The sequence below is a fragment of the Bufo bufo genome, chromosome 11, assembly GCF_905171765.1.
Source record: "Bufo bufo chromosome 11, aBufBuf1.1, whole genome shotgun sequence".
NCBI lineage: Eukaryota > Metazoa > Chordata > Amphibia > Anura > Bufonidae > Bufo > Bufo bufo.
In genome coordinates, this window is record NC_053399.1 from 92,405,976 (window position 1) to 92,420,805 (window position 14,830).

A 14,830-nucleotide genomic window follows, 5' to 3' on the forward strand; every position below is an offset into this window, starting at 1 on the left:
GCGGCGGTTGCGCTTGCACACTATAGGAAAAAGCAACGGTCTATGTGTGCTCCCACAGTCCGGCCCACCGGAAACACCGGTGTCTTTTCCTATAGTGTGCAAGCATGACCACTGCTGATGGACTGCAGGGTGGTCGTAACCATGGAAACGAGCAGTGTATAGTGTGATGGAAAAATGAAGGAAGGAATATGGATAATCAAAATACATTAGTAAGTGCCTTGTATTAACTTTCTCTACATGATAAATGCCCTTTGCTGAAGTCACACAACCCCTTTAACATTTGCTTCAAGGGAAAGAAAGCCTCACTACAAATCTGCCCTCTTTAAAGTGAAGAAGCCCTAAAAGAAGGAGAGCTCTACATGGACACCCACTGAGCCACATGGCCTCATTACTGTTCAAGATTTACCTTAGTAAATGAAATTAAATCATATTATTTAACTTTATTTTGAATGATTTCCAAGTTCAAAGTTTTCTTGTGGGACACAGTCTAAGAGAACCACAGCACTGCATTCCTCGTCATGAAGGCAATATTCTCAATTATACATCTTGAAAGATGAAGATGTTTGTTTCACTGTGAATCTTCTTCCTTAGTGATAGAAAATTGCTTTTCTCACACTTCCATTTCATACACAGGTGCTGCAGTGAGAAGGAAAAGGACACATATTATACAAATACTATACATTATAAATTATATGGATCACAAGAATCTACTACTACTATAACACTGCCTCCTATGTACAAGAATATAACTACTATAATACTGCCTCCTATGTACAAGAATATAACTACTATAATACTGCCTCCTATGTAAAAGAATATAAATACTATAACACTGCCTCCTATGTACAAGAATATAACTACTCTAATACTGCTCCTATGTACAAGAATATAACTACTATAATACTGCCTCCTATATACAAGAATATAACTACTATAATACTGCTCCTATGTACAAGACTATAACTACTATAATACTGCCTCCTATGTACAAGAATAATACTACTATAATACTGCTCCTATGTACAAGAATATAACTACTATAATACTGCTCCTATGTACGAGAGTATAACTACTATAATACTGCCTCCTATGTACAAGAATATAACTACTATAATACTGCTCCTATGTACAAGAATATAACTACTATAATACTGCTCCTATGTACAAGAATATAACTACTATAATACTGCCTCCTATGTACAATAATATAACTACTATAATACTGCTCCTATGTACAATAATATAACTACTATAATACTGCTCCTATGTACAAGAATCTACTACTACTATAATACTGCTCCTATATACAAGAATATAACTACTATAATACTGCTCCTATGTACAAGAATATAACTACTATAATACTGCTCCTATGTACAAGAATATAACTACTATAATACTGCTCCTATGTACAAGAATATAACTACTATAATACTGCCTCCTATGTACAAGAATATAACTACTATAATACTGCCTCCTATGTACAAGAATATAACTACTATAATACTGCCTCCTATGTACAAGAATATAACTACTATAACACTGCCTCCTATGTACAAGAATATAACTACTATAATACTGCTCCTATATACAAGAATATAACTACTATAATACTGCTCCTATGTACAAGAATATAACTACTATAATACTGCTCCTATGTACAAGAATATAACTACTATATTACTGCTCCTATGTACAAGAATATAACTACTATAATACTGCTCCTATGTACAAGAATATAACTACTATAATACTGCCTCCTATGTACAAGAATATAGCTACTATAATACTGCAACTATGTACAAGAATATAACTACTATAATACTGCTCCTATGTACAAGAATATAACTACTATAATTCTGCCTCCTATGTACAAGAATATAACTACTATAATACTGCCTCCTATGTACAAGAATATAACTACTATAATACTGCCTCCTATGTACAAGAATATAACTACTATAATACTGCTCCTATGTACAAGAATATAACTACTATAATACTGCCTCCTATGTACAAGAATATAACTACTATAATACTGCTCCTATGTACAAGAATATAACTACTATAATACTGCCTCCTATGTACAAGAATATAACTACTATAATACTGCTCCTATGTACAAGAATATAACTACTATAATACTGCTCCTATGTACAAGAATATAACTACTATAATACTGCTCCTATGTACAAGAATATAACTACTATAATACTGCTCCTATGTACAGAAGTATAACTACTATAATACTGCCTCCTATGTACAAGAATATAACTACTATAATACTGCTCCTATGTACAAGAATATTACTACTATAATACTGCCTCCTATGTACAAGAATATAACTACTATAATACTGCTCCTATGTACAAGAATATAACTACTATAATACTGCTCCTATGTACAAGAATATAACTACTATAATACTGCTCCTATGTACAAGAATATAACTACTATAATACTGCTCCTATGTACAAGATTATAACCACTATAATACTGCCTCCTATGTACAAGAATATAACTGCTATAATACTGCTCCTATGTACAAGAATATAACTACTATAATACTGCCCCCTATGTACAAGAATATAACTACTATAATACTGCCCCCTATGTACAAGAATATAACTACTATAATACTGCTCCTATGTACAAGAATATAACTACTATAATACTGCTCCTATGTACAAGAATATATCTACTATAATACTGCTCCTATGTACAATAATATAACTACTATAATACTGCTCCTATGTACAAGAATATAACTACTATAATACTGCCTCCTATGTACAAGAATATAACTACTATAATACTGCCTCCCATGTACAAGAATATAACTACTATAATACTGTCTCCTATGTACAAGAATATAACTACTATAATACTGCTCCTATGTACAGAAGTATAACTACTATAATACTGCCTCCTATGTACAAGAATATAACTACTATAATACTGCCTCCTATGTACAAGAATATAACTACTATAATACTGCTCCTATATACAAGAATATAACTACTATAATACTGCTCCTATGTACAAGAATATAACTACTATAATACTGCTCCTATGTACAAGAATATAACTACTATAATACTGCTCCTATGTACAAGAATATAACTACTATAATACTGCTCCTATGTACAAGATTATAACCACTATAATACTGCCTCCTATGTACAAGAATATAACTACTATAATACTGCTCCTATGTACAAGAATATAACTACTAGAATACTGCTCCTATGTACAAGAATATAACTACTATAATACTGCCTCCTATGTACAGGAATATAACTACTATAATACTGCTCCTATGTACAAGAATATAACTACTATAATACTGCTCCTATGTACAAGAATATAACTACTATAATACTGCCTCCTATGTACAAGAATATAACTACTATAATACTACCTCCTATGTACAAGAATATAACTACTATAATACTGCCTCCTATGTACAGGAATATAACTACTATAATACTGCTCCTATGTACAAGAATATAACTACTATAATACTGCTCCTATGTACAGGAATATAACTACTATAATACTGCCCTCTATTTATATAATATAGCTGCTATAATACATATAAGCCTTGTATACAATGACAAACTTTATGCAAATCAATAGCACAATAAAGTGGTTCTCTGGTAATAATGATATTATACTAAGTTCAGGCCGCCTTCCCCACTCACTTAAAGGGAACCTGTCATCCACTTTGTGCTGTCCATACTAACGGCAGAATAAAGTAGAGACAGGTGAGTTGATTTCAGCGCTCTGTCATTTGAAAGTTAAAAGTAAATGGTTGCCGAGAACCAACATCACAATCATTGCAGACTGGGCCTGGAAAAGAGTCCCGGACACCTGAGAAGAGTCCTGGTTATTCATGAGTTCCTGTTCTCCTGTCCCCCTGCTGATGACTGACAGTCTTCTACCTAGTTTTCTCTCTTCCTCTCTAGGAGAGAACTGTCAATCATCAGCAGATGGACGGGGAGAGCAGGAGATTATAATAACCATGACTCTTCTCAGGTAGATTTGACTCTTTTCCAGGCCCAGTCTGCAATGATTATGATGCTGGTTCTCGGCAACCACTGACTTTTAGCTCATGAGTGACACACCGCTGAGATCAGCATTTCTGTCACTATTCTATGCTGCCCTCAGTGAGGTCATCATAAAGTTGATGACAGGTTCCCTTTAAGGATTCATGCTTGTCTGCTCATTAAAGGGGTTCTCCAGCAATAATGACATATTACCATGCTGTGACATGCCCCACTACGTGGACTGGGACACGGAGACACTGGAGTCGGCACAGAGGACTGGAGCGGTGGGGAGCAGGTAAGTATGAATGCTTAGCTTAGTAAAATGTTATTACTGGAGAACCCCTTTAAGTTCCTATACCTCACAGGAGATGCAATTTCATGAGTCTGTAATCGTAAAATTTTTACGCAAATAAAGAAAACTACTGTTACGGATCACCTGGCACCCCTAGACTGAGTACCTCCGTTGACGGATGCTCCTAGCCTTTTCCTGAGGTTTTCAAGCACTCTGGCAGACACCACAATCACCGAACCGAAGAAGCATATAAATCCTCTTCAAGCATATGAATGCTGTAGGCAGTTGAATAGGAAACCATACGAATAGGTTTACACTCCTAGCAGTCAAACTGGGACAGCATGCAATAAATCCTCCCCCAAGAATGAGACGACACTTCACCTTGAGGGTTAAAACAGGAACTGAGTCTAGGGGTGCCAGGTGATCCGTTACACTGGTTGGCAGCAGCGGGATTTTCCTTTTTTCTCCTTAAACTAAGAATCCAAAGGAAGCGGGTGTACAGCGAATGGAAAGCTGGTACACACAGCTCAAGCGCAGCACATTAAAGGAACTATTGGAAGTTCGTGGGAAAAGTGCAGGCGTCAAGGCTAAGCGGGTCATTATAGCCGAATTGATGGAGCTAGACCGAGGCACATTGGCTGAGGCAGTAACGATCGGTCAGGAGACCGAAATACCGGCCGTTCGGGAGATGGATATACCGACGGTTCGGGAAACTGAATCTCACATGAACCGGGAGATGCGAGAGAGACTGGCATGGTTTGGACCAAACCCAACGCCGGAGATCATCATGCAGGTGATGAAAATAATAGCAGAAGAAAATACGCAGAAAGCACAGCTGGAGCTACAGTTAAAACTGGCAGAGACACAGCAAGCAGCCGTAAGTCCCCCGAGCGGGACCAGCAGCACTGGGGACTCCAGAAAGGTTCCCTTCAGTGCATTTAAAGCATTTGATGAAAAGGACTGTGAAATTGATGGGTACCTGGCAGACTTTGAGAGCCAGTGTATCCTACATCGAGTACCAGCAGAAGACTGGATTTCCATACTCGCAGGGAAGCTATCTGGCAAAGCAGCAGATGCCTTCCGAGCGGTACCCTGGGAGGACGTTCACAGCTATGCCCGGGTTAAGGAAGCCCTCCTCGCCCGGTATGCAATAACTCCAGAGGCATACCGGCGAAAATTCAGGGATTTACGGAAGCTGGAAAAGGACTCTTACGCAGAATGGGCCTGTCGCCTGCAACAATCAGCTACCCATTGGATCACCAGCTGCCAAGCTACAACCCTGGATGACGTCCTGCAGTTGGTACTACTGGAGCAGTTCTACGACCACATCCAAGCAGAGGTGAAAGAGTGGGTAAGAGACCGCAAGCCCCTTTCCCTACCAGAGGCTGCCAAATTGGCAGACGAGTATGCAGATACTTGGAGAACTACAGCACCTACTCCAAGAACCCAATCTTCATGTCCAACAGTACCCACAGCTTCAGCAGCCCCCAGGTACCAACAGCCCAGCAGGCCGGTGACAGCTACACCTCGCTATTCCCGACCACCCAACAACAACATCACTTGTCATCGGTGTCGCCAAGTGGGGCATATTCGGAACAACTGTCCATTGGAGCCCCCCAGAACCAGCTGGACCCGACCCGGTTTCCCTCAACCCCAGGCGGTCGTTCACTGCGTGGATTACCAAGTACCATCTGTGTGGGATGCCAAAGAATTAAGCCGGGAAGAACCCCTGGGTAACTTGTATGAAGCCCTTAGTGTTCAATCCACCATCACTGACAACCGCAAACATCATTGTCAGCTGGTGATGATTAATGGGAAAACTGCCCGCGGACTACGAGACAGTGGCGCTACCATAACCCTGGTACAACTACATAAAATAAAAGGTAATGTCAAATATACTAACCTGGAAATCCGTATAGTACGTGAGATAGTGCAGCATAAATGTGAGCACAGACAGCCACTCCGATATTACCGCAGACGTATAACAGATCTACATAAGAGAAGGAGAAGACGTTACTGGGCATTTGTCGGCACGCCATTCTCTGCCCAGTATAAAACTGAAATGTAGCGTCAGGAGAGTCGCATGCTATACGTTCAGTCTTCCATCGTTTACGTCAACGTATGAACTTCCTCTCATACCGCTGTTTAGCTTTGCCTCATTATACCCAGACTGCCCAAGAATAATTTTCTTTTTTACTTGCAATACCACTTTTGGCCACATGCTGTGCTATTAAGAGGGTCTATGAGCAAACAAGAGCCTACAGCACCTTTATAAAGACAAATTCTCTTATTGCACCACCTAGTGGTAGAAATATTTACTGCACTAATTTACATTTTGTGGCACATACTGTATAAGATGAAAATTTGTGAAAGGCACTGTAATGTATGACAATTTGGGACATGCAGCATCTGCACTCTAGTTCTGTCATTGAATCCTTACCTCCTCACAGTGACGCTCGTTACACAGCTCGTATATAAGGGTTATCTTAAAGAGAAGAACTGAAGGGATAAGTGAAGGAAAATTAGGCGGCAGCTATATCATCATCATCATCATATGCCAGCAGGGCTGACGATTAACATCGCCACCATTATTGCTCACACAGGGCTGGTCAGCACTGGAAATATGGGATTGCAACCCCTACGGGAGCAGTGATAGTCATCATATCGGTTGCCACCCAGCTTTCTCAGAACAGATAACATAAATCCAAAATTAAAGGGGTGGTCCAGTTTAAAAAACTTATTTTCAGATACCCTTTAAGAGAATTCTCATTTAAAGGGGTTTTCTGGGACCTAGCCATTGATTATCTATCCTCGGGCTAGGTCATCAATATCACATTAGCTGCGTCAAGCAGCCGTTTCAAATGATAAAGTGGATGGTGCTGAAAGCTCTAGTGGCCGTTCCGGGGTATTACAGCCCAGAAGCTGAGCTGCAGTACACCGGCACTAGAAACCAATCCAATGTCTCTTCTGTCCTGTATTACACAGACAACCCATTGATGTACAGTACAGACCAAAAGTTTGGACACACCTTCTCATTCAAAGAGTTTTCTTTATTTTCATGGCTATGAAAATTGTAGATTCACACTGAAGGCATCAAAAACTATGAATTAACACATGTGGAATTATATACATAACAAACAAGTGTGAAACAACTGAAAATATGTCATATTCTAGGTTCTTCAAAGTAGCCACCTTTTGCTTTGATTACTGCTTTGCACACTCTTGGCATTCTCTTGATGAGCTTCAAGAGGTAGTCCCCTGAAATGGTTTTCACTTCACAGGTGTGCCCTGTCAGGTTTAATAAGTGGGATTTCTTGCCTTATAAATGGGGTTGGGACCATCAGTGGCGTTGAGGAGAAGTCAGGTGGATACACAGCTGATAATCCTACTGAATAGACTGTTAGAATTTGTATTATGGCAAGAAAAAAGCAGCTAAGTAAAGAAAAACGAGTGGCCATCATTACTTTAAGAAATGAAGATCAGTCAGTCAGCCGAAAAATTGGGAAAACTTTGAAAGTAAGGGCTATTTGACCATGAAGGAGAGTGATGGGGTGCTGCGCCAGATGACCTGGCCTCCACAGTCACCGGACCTGTACCCAATCGAGATGGTTTGGGGTGAGCTGGACCGCAGAGTGAAGGCAAAAGGGCCAACAAGTGCTAAGCATCTCTGGGAACTCCTTCAAGACTGTTGGAAGACCATTTCAGGGGACTAACTCTTGAAGCTCATCAAGAGAATGCCAAGAGTGTGCAAAGCAGTAATCAAAGCAAAAGGTGGCTACTTTGAAGAACCTAGAATATGACATATTTTCAGTTGTTTCACACTTGTTTGTTATGTATATAATTCCACATGTGTTAATTCATAGTTTTGATGCCTTCAAAGTCATGAAAATAAAGAAAACTCTTTGAATGAGAAGGTGTGTCCAAACGTTTGGTATGTACTGCATGTGGACAAAGTGTGATACCTAGATTCCCCTGTGGGGGTGCTGCAGGTGGTGCTGAACACTTATTGTCAGGTCTTCCCACAGCTGATTGCTGAGGACCACTTTGTGACCCCCTAACAAGCAGTGATTCAAGCACCACACCTCCTAACCGTCCCGGATCCAGCCAAATAGTTTCAGATTTAAGCGGCTGTCCCTCGGGATGGCTGAGATATGTCCAGCTATCAGCATCATAAAGATCCTGTCAGCTCCCTGCTCCACCATTAACCCAGCTGCTGCTCTCCCTAGTAAGCATGATGCAGTGATGTCATTCTGCTGTGTAGGGGTCACTAACAGGGCATAACTACTGTTTGCGGTCATAGGCATAGGTACTGTGTATTGGGGCACTAAGGTGGTATTATGCTCTGTATGGGGGCAATAAGGTGGCATGATTAATGTGTGTGGGGGCACTAAGTTGGCATAACTACTGTATGTGGGGGCACAGAGGGGGCATAACTACTGTGTGTGTGGGCACTAAGGGGGTATTATGCTCTGTATGGGGGCAATAAGGTGGCATAACTACTGTGTGTAGGGGCACTAACGGGGTATTATGCTCTGTATTGTGGCAATAAGGTGGCATAACTACTGTGTGTGGGGGCACAGAGGGGGCATAACTGCTGTGTGTGGGCACTAAGGGGGTATTATGCTCTGCATGGGGGCAATAAGGTGGCATAACTACTGTGTGTAGGGCCACTAAGGGGGCATAACTACTGTATGTGGGGGCACAGAGGGGGCATAACTACTGTGTGTGTGGGCACTAAGGGGGTATTATGCTCTGTATGGGGGCAATAAGGTGGCATAACTACTGTGTGTAGGGCCACTAAGGGGGCATAACTACTGTATGTGGGGGCACAGAGGGGGCATAACTACTGTGTGTGTGGGCACTAAGGGGGTATTATGCTCTGTATGGGGGCAATAAGGTGGCATAACTACTGTGTGTAGGGCCACTAAGGGGGCATAACTACTGTATGTGGGGGCACAGAGGGGGCATAACTACTGTGTGTGTGGGCACTAAGGGGGTATTATGCTCTGTATGGGGGCAATAAGGTGGCATAACTACTGTGTGTAGGGCATAACTACTGTGTGTGGGGCCACTAAGGGGGCATGACTACTGTATGTGGGGGCACAGAGGTGACATGACTACTGTATGTGGGGGCACAGAGGTGACATGACTACTGTGTGTGGGGGCACTGGGCAGAGGTAGAAGTGTGGCTTAGCATAAAAATATTTGTCGCAACACACTGCACATGGCTGATGTTGGGCTTTGTGAGGTATGCAAGCACTTTGATTAGAATCGTATTCGCCATGTTGCTTTTTTATTCGCTTTAGGCAGAGGCGCACTTTACAAAGGATACATATAATAAGAGCTGCAGCCATCATGATAGATACGGTCATTCTGATATCGCATAAGTGCAGAGTGCTTAGCGACATCCGATACAAGTACTTGGATTGGCACAAGTTGTAGACGGCGCCTAGTCCTAGGGATACAATCGCTCCGGTCCTGTGGATCACGGGAAAAGGATCTACCTGCAATGCAATGGGTCATCAATATCAGATCAGTGGGGTTTGACACCCAACAGCCTGGAAGCAGAAGACTCGGTCCATGGTGTAACTGCTGTGGCGGGGTACTACAGCTCAGCATCTATTTTGGGAGTTGAGCTGCAGAACGCCGGTCAAAGAGAAACCACACAGTGAATGAAGCCTTCTGTCCGAAACAGCTGATCAGTCGCAATGCTGGGTGTCAAAACTCCATTGAAGATAGGCCTTCAATATCTAAGTACTGGAAAACTCCTATAAAATGCTTCACTTGCAGCCACCAGTAGAGGGAGCTCTTTGCATACAGATCTATAAAGCCTCCAGTGATTTCAATGTTAGTTGTATACATGTAGATGCAGCCAAAATTTATCATTTATCAAGTCTGGAAATCAGGAAACAATAGATAGGTCCACTAACCTGAAAAACGGCCACAATGGAAGTCCCAGTACACGAGCAGAGTCCCACCATCAGTAGCACCTTCTGGGCAGTGGAACAGTGAAGGTCAAGAGCTGCAGACTGAATGTCAAGGAACCTGTATTCTAAATATATTGTCGCGGCTCCTATCATAGAAGAGAGATGCGTTTAGTGCGTCCTGGTTACAGATTGTCCAATCACCCACATCCACTTACCAAGAATGGCCGACAAAGAGAAGACCGTAGTGAACACAGCCGACTCTGGGAAATAGGAGCCTGTTTCACTGAAAGACAAACATAGAATATAGAGAATTAGGAAAACATCTTAGGCCTTCGGCCATTGATTTCAGTAGATGCCTGCTGATCCCCACTAAACACCACTGGTCAGAGAAGATCCAAATACAGAGGAGGCCATCCACAATCACTAGCTGCCGGCTGACCGCTCATACGTACAACAGCTAATCCTTCTGATCTCACCACACACATGACCATGCCGAGAGCCTACGTTCCTGATCCCTTTTTCTCCTGCTATCTGCCGTTTAAGGGAGAGTCAGGAACCCCTACACGAATTAGGTGGAATGCAGGTTCCCTGTCCCATTCAGCCCTACAACAGAAAGTCGTCAGCCACACCTACCAATTAGGTGGACCATGTAATGTGTATGGTGGCGTCCCAACTCTTCCTTGATGGCAAATTATGGGGAAAAGAATGATCGGGTTCTCAGGAGATGAGTTACTACTAGAAGTGCCTGATGGTGCTTCACTCCCATTTACCCTTTAAGAACACATGCATTCTGATCTGAGCTGGGTGTGCATGTGTATGGAGGGGAATAGCAGCAGGTGTTGAAAGTGTACCACCAGCTAGAGAGATAAGAGGTCCTCTGCTCAGGTGGACTGATAACTACAATGCTGGAAGTAAGACATGTATATAGAGGTAAAGGTCAGGACTTCCACAATGAGGTCTACAATTAGATAGACTGTCAAATATAAAACAGCCTGAGAAGAATAATGATGTACATATAATAATGATTTATATCACACCTCCTCTTACCTGATATACAGTAAGTAGGTTGGAGCATGGCCTTCAAAGATGGTGATGGCGTAAGTAACAGAGAGCCCTATAAGTGTCCAAGTGACCCAAAAGCAGGGCAAGAAGGCCAAACCCTGAACCTCCATAATGCTTGTATCAATCTCTTCTCTATTCACCCCGCCTGTGATGTCACCAGAGATCAATGATGTCACCGTTGTTTCAAAATTTAAGACGTTTGATTTTAGGGCTCCTCTTAACAGGTGATCTAGCTCCGCATCCTGGTGCCCACTTCTTCATCGTAATATGGTATTTCATCAAAGCTCAACTTTCCCCATAATGACTAATTATTCCGGGGCCTCCTTGTGTTTAGTCCAGAACCAGTTGTTCTTCACGATCACAATGTAACAAAGTTCAGTTATCAAACATATTTCACAACATCCAGAAGCGTAGCTGGGAGAAGCGGGCAGTCAGGACTGAGGGCAAGGAGGGGGGACAGCCTGGTCTCGCCGTCTGCACACTTACAAACGCCTCAACTGCTGAGCAGCCGCAGACCCATCTGAGACACTCTTCTGATCTTCTGCCTTTAGTAGTCCCTTATGTCATGACCTCTGTCCTTCTGCTGCTTCCTCGCTTCTGTCCTGTACAGTCTAACTGGCTGTATGCCTGGTGTGTGCAATATATTCACCCACTGACAAAAAAAAAAAAAAACTACACCCAGAACATGCGGTTATGTCCCAGAAACAAGTGGTCTTGTCACAAGAGGACGCAAAAGTGCTTCCCTGTAAAAAGGCTCTTCATTGTCCACCATTCATTAGACGCCCATGTCTCTGCCCGAACTATTTCCTGGCACTTAACAGAAGGACATTTGGTGTCATAGTGCTACACAGCAGGTACAGTATTAGAGGTGGATAGAGAAGCAACAATGGGCTGAATTGAAGCTGTGATCTACCCTTCCCGTTTGCGGGGGCAAGATGGAGAAACTGTCCGTTTCTTTAATACTCCTGAAGAAGCAACAGATTGGATTGACAGAAATCTAAATGCAAGGTCCCATCGCTGACGGACTAAACCCTGGCGGTGACAACTGAAAGAGCTAATAATTGCTTAAATGTTGGATTGCATTACTGACAGGAATGTTAAGAGGGGGGGGGGGGGGGCGGAAGCGTTAGGTTTCACTGCATTACTGTTATTCCTGTTATAATCCCTAATTTTTGGTTTTGTCTATTAATAGATTTTAATAGGAGGAATTGTTTATTAGCTTTTTCTCACTGACATACCTATATGGCATACATGTTCATCTAAAGGGTTAGGGTAGTGCTATCATACCCGAAAGTTTGCTAGTTAAGGGATTCAGGTTCAACCATGTTAGGAAGGATTGGGCAGGGTGGGTTAGGAAGGATTGGGCGGGGTGGGTTGGGAAGGATTGGGCGGGGTGGGTTGGGAAGGATTGGGCGGAGTGGGTTGGGAAGGATTGGGCATGGTGGGTTGGGAAGGATTGGGCATGGTGGGTTGGGAAGGATTGGGCGGAGTGGGTTGGGAAGGATTGGGCGGGGTGGGTTGGGAAGGATTGGGCGGGGTGGGTTGGGAAGGATTGGGCGGAGTGGGTTGGGAAGGATTGGGCGGAGTGGGTTGGGAAGGATTGGGCATGGTGGGTTGGGAAGGATTGGGCAGAGTGGGTTGGGAAGGATTGGGCATGGTGGGTTGGGAAGGATTGGGCGGGGTGGGTTGGGAAGGATTGGGCAGGGTGGGTTGGGAAGGATTGGGCCGAGTGGGTTGGGAAAGATTGGGCAGGGTGGGTTGGGAAGGATTGGGCAGGGTGGGTTGGGAAGGATTGGTCGGGGTGGGTTGGGAAGGATTGGGCGGAGTGGGTTGGGAAGGATTGGGCGGAGTGGGTTGGGAAGGATTGGGCATGGTGGGTTGGGAAGTATTGGGCGGGGTGGGTTGGGAAGGATTGGGCATGGTGGGTTGGGAAGGATTGGGCGGGGTGGGTTAGGAAGGATTGGGCAGAGTGGGTTGGGAAGGATTGGGCAGGGTGGGTTGGGAAGGATTGGGCGGGGTGGGTTGGGAAGGATTGGGCAGGGTGGGTTGGGAAGGATTGGGCAGGGTGGGTTGGGAAAGATTGGGCAGGGTGGGTTGGGAAGGATTGGGCAGGGTGGGTTGGGAAGGATTGGGCAGGGTGGGTTGGGAAGGATTGGGCAGGGTGGGTAGGGAAGGATTGGGCAGGGTGGGTTGGGAAGGATTGGGCAGGGTGGGTTGGAGAGGGCGTTTGTATTGGAATTATCTCTGATACGGTATGTATGTGTGTGTGATTGTACCTTTATCGGACCGAGATATTGGATATTTATTTTCTGGCGGGAAAAATTGCGTTAATTAAGCTACTTTCCTGGAACGTTAGGGGTCTTAATAATACGATTAAAAGGTCTTTAGTTTTTAATTATCTGAAGAAGTATAACCCAGATATAGTGTTATTGCAAGAAACGCACCTTCAAGGTCAGAAAATACTCGCTTTGCGACGTCCTTGGGTGGGGCCCACGTATCACGCAGTATACTCAAATCATGCTAGAGGAGTTTCTGTTTTAATTACTAAGAGTCTCCCATTTCAAGTACTTTCCGTACACTTGGATCCTTATGGTAGATATGTGATTTTACATGCCAGTGTTAGAGGGTTGCAATATTTTATTGTTGGTCTCTATATCCCACCGCCATTCCGCAGAGAAGTCCTAGACTTAATTATAGCTAAGATAGCAATGTTTCCAGCAACGCCCTGCATTATTATGGGTGACTACAATGCCACTTTAGATCCAGTACGAGACAGATTGATTCCCCAGGCCTTTCACAACAATGCGCTTTCACGTTGGGCTGATGCATAAGCAATGGCGGTTGAATTCTATGTGGCTAGAGGTCTTATCGGTGGTAAGTGATAGCCTAGATGCTATGGGAAACTACTGGATAGAAAATGAAGGGTCTATGAATCCCCTGGTAGAATGGGATGCTTTCAAGTCAGTAATGAGGGGGGCATTGATTTCTGCAATAGCAACTCACAGAAAGGAATTGAATATCAAGCGGACGAAACTGGAGGTGGAACTAGCGGATAGAGAGAGGTTGTTTCTACTAGATCCGTGTAGTGAGAAGCAGAATATGTGGCTGGAGGCACAACGTAGGTTTAATCTAAGTATACTCAGAAGAAACTCTTGAATCAGAGACAAACCATTTTTTCAGATGGTGATAAATGTGGTAGAGCTTTGGCATATCTGGCTCGATCTGAGACCCAGCAAACCGTAGTGGCAGGAGTCCTGAGTGATCAGGGTGTGTTGTTGAGGGAGCCTAGAGATGTCTGCCGTCAGTTTGCCTCCTACTATACGAACTTGTATGCCTCCAAAACCACATGCACTACGGGAAAGGTTGCCAAGTTCCTGGCAGGTATTAACATTCCCTCACTTGACAGGGAGGCCCTAGCGGCAAACATAGAGTCGATTGAAGTAGCCATCAACTCTTTAGCAACCAAAAAAAATGGATTCCCAGCTGAATGGTATAAGCGT

At 43.3% G+C, this 14,830-nt stretch overlaps 1 protein-coding gene across 1 annotated transcript; it reads right to left on the reverse strand.

Annotated features, from left to right (window-relative positions):
- Nucleotides 1-425: 425 nt before the first annotated feature.
- LOC120982115 (DNA damage-regulated autophagy modulator protein 1-like) lies at nt 426-11,954 on the reverse strand. Its single transcript, XM_040412064.1, has 7 exons — nt 11,316-11,954; nt 10,484-10,551; nt 10,272-10,414; nt 9,674-9,845; nt 6,782-6,840; nt 6,245-6,331; nt 426-636 (listed from the first exon to the last, which is right to left on the reverse strand). Exons 1-7 carry the CDS (start codon nt 11,438-11,440, stop codon nt 538-540), a joined length of 753 nt encoding a protein of 250 aa, XP_040267998.1. The 5' UTR covers nt 11,441-11,954; the 3' UTR covers nt 426-537.
- Between the last annotated feature and the right edge of the window lie 2,876 nt (nt 11,955-14,830).